Source organism: Emys orbicularis, chromosome 12 (assembly GCF_028017835.1).
Source record: "Emys orbicularis isolate rEmyOrb1 chromosome 12, rEmyOrb1.hap1, whole genome shotgun sequence".
In the NCBI taxonomy this organism is placed as follows: domain Eukaryota; kingdom Metazoa; phylum Chordata; order Testudines; family Emydidae; genus Emys; species Emys orbicularis.
The window spans coordinates 40,431,917-40,437,812 of record NC_088694.1 but is presented as its reverse complement, the minus strand read 5'-3'; the positions used below and the strand labels follow the sequence as shown (position 1 = coordinate 40,437,812).

Genomic DNA, 5,896 nt, shown 5'->3' with positions numbered 1-5,896 from the left:
GTGTCTTCTCCTTCTTTGCCAAATCCTGCCACAATTTGGCATAGACACCTAAGTCCAGGAGAGGGGTCCTGGCTGTGGATCCCTGTAGCCCAGGCGTAAGCTCCAAGCTCTGCGAGAAGGGTAGAGTTTAGAACGCACCCCTCTCCTTTGTGTCTCCCATCACAAATGGAGGCAGGGAGCCCTTCAGCCTGTTGGCTTTAGTGAATCCCATTCTTAGTCACCTACCACTCCCTGTTGGATAGGGAGCCTGGCACTGAACTCAGGCTCTGTGAATATCTGTGTTTTTTTAAGTCTCTAAAAGCCAAAGTGGTGTTGTGAATCTAATCCTCAGATCCTCAGATCAAAGGTAACATAATGTGGGTCTTTGCTCCCTTCTATTGGCTGAACCCAGTGTAGGCTTTTAAGGGTCTGCCACAGGACTTTAAACTAAGGGCTCTGTTTCTTTAGCATGACCAGGGCTTTTAGATTACAAGGCCATGAGGACAATCCTCACAGACATCCCACTAAAACTTCTGTGCCTTGAACTGTCCAGGACACTATGGAATATCTGAGGTGGCATCAATGCTGCAGTGGTGGGCAATGCCCCATCACCATGGTACCTGAGTGCTTCATGATCCTTAAAGCATTTAACCATACCACACTCTTGCAAAGTAGGGAAACTATTGTCACATAAAACAAAGGCTACAAGGCGGGGATAGTCAAAGGATCTAGGGGGGCTCAAGACATCAAATTCCCAGTGAAGCTCTGTGTGAACTGGACACCTATCTTCCTGTCTCTTGAACATTTTAGACCAGTGGTGGGCAACCTGAGGCCTGCAGACCACACGCGCCCCATCAGAGTAACCTGCAGGCAGGCCGCCAGACCATTTGTTTACATTTGCAGGGCCGCCCACAGCTCCCAGTGGCTGCGGTTCGCCATTCCCTGCCAATGGGAGCTGCGGGAAGTAGCGTGGGCCTGGCCACCGCTTCCCGCAGCTCCCATTGGCCAGGAATGGTGAACCACAGCCACTGGGAGCTGCAGGCAGCCATGTAAATGTAAACAAATGGTCTGGCAGCCTCCCGGCAGGTTACCCTAACGGGCTGTGGGCCGCAGGTTGCCTACCACTGTTTTAGACTGACTGGGGGTGTGAGTTACCCTTGGTCACAGATATTGTCCAAGGCAAGACAGAAGCGGATCCCATCACCCCACAGTTTTTGCCAATAAATGTCAACAGATTTGGGTTTGGGAAAATATGTTTTTTTTTACCCATTTAACAAAAAATCATCAGAAAATTTCAATCAAACTGAATTTTTTTTTCAATTTTGAAACAAAACTTTATTCTGTTACAAGAAATGTTGCTATCAGAAAAGGGTTATTTTTAATTGAAATATTTGATGTGAAAATGGCTTCTTTGATCGAAATTTGTGATTTTCTAGGAGAAAATGTCAAATTAATATGAAACTTTCCCTTTTCTTTTAGTCTGTCTTGTAGCTCTGCTCATCCCTGGATATCAGAATGCAGGTGAGGTAATATCTTTTATTGGACCAATTTTTGTTAGTGAAAGAGATAAGCTTTGAAAGCTTGTCTCTTACTAACTGAAGTTGGTGCAATAAAAGGTATTTCCTCACTCACCTTGTGTCTCTCATTTTATTTGGATTTGTTTCTTCCTTTAAAGGAAGGAAAGACTTCCTTTAAAAAGTGGAAGTCAAATCCTAGTGAGGCAAATAGAAAGGAGCACAAACACTGCCAACTTAAGTGCAAGAGTGTAATAAGAAAAGCCAAAGAGGAGTTTGAAGAACGGCTAGCCAAAAACTCCAAAGGTAATAACAAAATGTTTTTTAAGTACATCAGAAGCAGGAAGCCTGCTAAACAACCAGTGGGGCCCCTTGACGATGAAAATACAAAAGGAGCGCTTAAAGATGATAAAGTCATTGCGGAGAAACTAAATGGATTCTTTGCTTCAGTCTTCACGGCTGAGGATGTTAGGGAGATTCCCAAACCTGAGCTGGCTTTTGTAGGTGACAAATCTGAGGAACTGTCACAGATTGAAGTATCACTAGAGGAGGTTTTGGAATTAATTGATAAACTCAACATTAACAAGTCACCGGGACCAGATGGCATTCACCCAAGAGTTCTGAAAGAACTCAAATTTGAAGTTGCGGAACTATTAACTAAGGTTTGTAACCTGTCCTTTAAATCGGCTTCGGTACCCAATGACTGGAAGTTAGCTAATGTAACGCCAATTTTTAAAAAGGGCTCTAGGGGTGATCCCGGCAATTACAGACCGGTAAGTCTAACGTCGGTACCGGGCAAATTAGTTGAAACAATAGTAAAGAACAAAATTGTCAGACACATAGAAAAACATAAACTCTTGAGCAATAGTCAACATGGTTTCTGTAAAGGGAAATCGTGTCTTACTAATCTATTAGAGTTCTTTGAAGGGGTCAACAAACATGTGGACAAGGGGGATCCGGTGGACATAGTGTACTTAGATTTCCAGAAAGCCTTTGACAAGGTCCCTCACCAAAGGCTCTTACGTAAATTAAGCTGTCATGGGATAAAAGGGAAGGTCCTTTCATGGATTGAGAACTGGTTAAAGGACAGGGAACAAAGGGTAGGAATTAATGGTAAATTCTCAGAATGGAGAGGGGTAACTAGTGGTGTTCCCCAAGGGTCAGTCCTAGGACCTATCCTATTCAATTTATTCATAAATGATCTGGAGAAAGGGGTAAACAGTGAGGTGGCAAAGTTTGCAGATGATACTAAACTACTCAAGATAGTTAAGACCAAAGCAGATTGTGAAGAACTTCAAAAAGATCTCACAAAACTAAGTGATTGGGCAACAAAATGGCAAATGAAATTTAATGTGGATAAATGTAAAGTAATGCACATTGGAAAAAATAACCCCAACTATACATACAACATGATGGGGGCTAATTTAGCTACAACGAGTCAGGAAAAAGATCTTGGCGTCATCGTGGATAGTTCTCTAAAGATGTCCACGCAGTGTGCAGAGGCGGTCAAAAAAGCAAACAGGATGTTAGGAATCATTAAAAAGGGGATAGAGAATAAGACTGAGAATATATTATTGCCCTTATATAAATCCATGGTTCGCCCACATCTCGAATACTGTGTACAGATGTGGTCTCCTCACCTCAAAAAAGATATTCTAGCACTAGAAAAGGTTCAGAAAAGAGCAACTAAAATGATTAAGGGTTTAGAGAGGGTCCCATATGAGGAAAGATTAAAGAGGCTAGGACTCTTCAGTTTGGAAAAGAGAAGACTAAGGGGGGACATGATAGAGGTATATAAAATCATGAGTGATGTTGAGAAAGTGGATAAGGAAAAGTTATTTACTTATTCCCATAATACAAGAACTAGGGGTCACCAAAAGAAATTAATAGGCAGCAGGTTTAAAACAAATAAAAGGAAGTTCTTCTTCACGCAGCGCACAGTCAACTTGTGGAACTCCTTACCTGAGGAGGTTGTGAAGGCTAGGACTATAACAATGTTTAAAAGGGGACTGGATAAATTCATGGTGGCTAAGTCCATAAATGGCTATTAGCCAGGATGGGTAAGAATGGTGTCCCTAGCCTCTGTTCGTCAGAGGATGGAGATGGATGGCAGGAGAGAGATCACTTGATCATTGCCTGTTAGGTTCACTCCCCCTGGGGCACCTGGCATTGGCCACTGTCGGTAGACAGATACTGGGCTAGATGGACCTTTGGTCTGACCCAGTACGGCCTTTCTTATGTTCTTATGTTCTTTATGTTCATATGATGAATTGTGGGAGAAAGGGTTTTTTTTTTCAAACTTTTTCTCACTTTAAAATTTCACTTCCACAGTTATACAGTGGAAACAGTGGGGTAAAGTAAAAAAGTGAGAGACAAGGAGGAGAGAGACTGAAAATCCAAAACCTGAACAGTGAATGACAAAATTTGGTGGGTCTGCTGAACCAGGGCTATAGGAGAGTGAAAGGACACTGTGGTGAGCAGGGGGCTCTTTTCATGAGCAGACTACTCCACTTCCCTTCCAGGACATGTGAGGGATGACTCGGGTTTGCTCAATCAGGGTTTTCCTGAAGTGGGACACAGTGGATCACTGTTAATTGAGATAAAAAAGAAAAGTTCCAAGCAAAGTGTGTTTCCTATTTTGGACTGAAAATAGATTTCATATCAATATATTAAAGGGGAAGTAGGCTAGAAAAATGTCATAATTTTTATTCTGTCAGTTCAAATTTGCAGGTATATTTTAAGGAGATGAAATGGATCAGCAGAACCTCACCACCACAGTGACTGAATTTATTTTCTTGGGCCTCACTCAGAATCATCAGCTGAAGTATTTTCTCTTTATAGTCTTCTTCATAGTTTACATGACCACCTGGGTGGGGAACTTCACTATCATCATCACAGTGATCACCGACCACCGGCTCCACACACCCATGTACTTCCTGCTGGCCAACTTGGCTTTTATGGATGTCAGCGACTCATCGGTTAATGCTCCCAACTTGCTGTCCGGTCTCCTCTCTCAGTGTAAAACCATCTCCTTCAATGAGTGCATCCTCCAGATGTTCTTCTTCCACTTCATTGGGGGTGCAATGGCATTTTTTCTTGTGGGGATGGCCATCGATCGGTACGTGGCCATCTATAAACCACTGAGATACTTGATTATTATGAACCAAGACATGTGTGTGGGGCTAGTTGTACTGGCATGGGTGGGTGGATTGGTTCACTCTGCTGTTCAGATGGGACTGCTCCTCCAGTTTCCGTTCTGTGGGCCAAACATCCTGGACAATTTCTACTGTGATGTCCCACAGGTCATCAAACTGGCCTGCGCTGACACCCATGTAGTCGAACTGCAGATGGTCTTCAATGGTGGAGTACTGCTCATAATCCTATTTATCAGTCTGTTAATTTCATACACCATCATCTTAGTCAAGATCAGGACACACGTTACAGATGGAAAGCGTAAGGCTCTCTCTACCTGTGGAACCCAGATTATTGTAGTGTGTGTACTATTCATACCCAGCATCTTCATCTATGCTCGACCATTCAAGAAGTTCACCCTGGACAAGGTGGCCTCTGTCTTTTTCACTGTCATTCCGCAAATGCTGAACCCAATGATCTACACACTGAGAAATGCAGAGATGAAAAAGGCCATCAGGAGACTGATGAGCAGAATCCTGTTCTCACAGAGGAAATTAAAGGCATAATTTTTGAATGATAATTTCTATTACAAACCAGATCTGAACATAGCCGGGGGCAGATGTATTCACCATATGAAATATGTATCCCATCAAAGAGAACACATACTGCACACTCATGAAAAATTGTGTTCATGAATAAATTACAGCCGAAGGGCCACAATCTCCATTGAAGTCTGTGGGGCCAACTTGTTTAAATCAGTGTAGCTTCACTGGAGTCAATTAACCCCACCTGTTGTAAATCAGTGCAGCTGCACTGGAGTCAATGGGCCAGATCCCCAGCAGCTATAGAGCTGAATATATCCATTGGAGTCAATGGGCCAGTTCCCCAGCTGATGCAAAACAATGTAGCTCACTGAATATTTTCCAACAGCTGAGTATTGGTCCCTCAGAATTTTTGGTTAAAAAAATTCTATTAATGATTTCAAATACTGAACAAATATCATAAACTTCAGAGTCTCCTCAGGGGAAAAAAAAACATTTTCAAATAATTTTTAAAAAAGTGATATATCATAAATATTTTTAACTGTCATGAGGATTTTGTTATAGAATGAGCCACTAGATGAATATGATATTCTCATATTGTATGACCAGGCATTTTACTCATCCACATTTTCATGTTATTTGCATTTCTCATATGACTAGTTAGCAGTGTAGAGTAACAGAGAATTAATTCTTTTATACAATGTTTCTATTTTTATTTCTAACTTCACA

The 5,896-nt window shown here is 42.0% G+C and overlaps 1 protein-coding gene across 1 annotated transcript; it reads left to right on the top strand.

Annotated features, from left to right (window-relative positions):
• Window positions 1-4,243: 4,243 nt before the first annotated feature.
• LOC135886190 (olfactory receptor 4D2-like) lies at window positions 4,244-5,191 on the top strand. The gene has a single exon (XM_065414040.1). The coding sequence runs from the start codon at window positions 4,244-4,246 to the stop codon at window positions 5,189-5,191; it is 948 nt and encodes a 315-aa protein (XP_065270112.1).
• The last annotated feature ends 705 nt before the right edge of the window (window positions 5,192-5,896 follow it).

Excerpts from the sequence above, each read along its gene's own strand:
- LOC135886190 (XM_065414040.1), top strand. The coding sequence starts at position 4,244 with ATGGATCAGCAGAACCTCACCACCACAGTGACTGAATTTATTTTCTTG.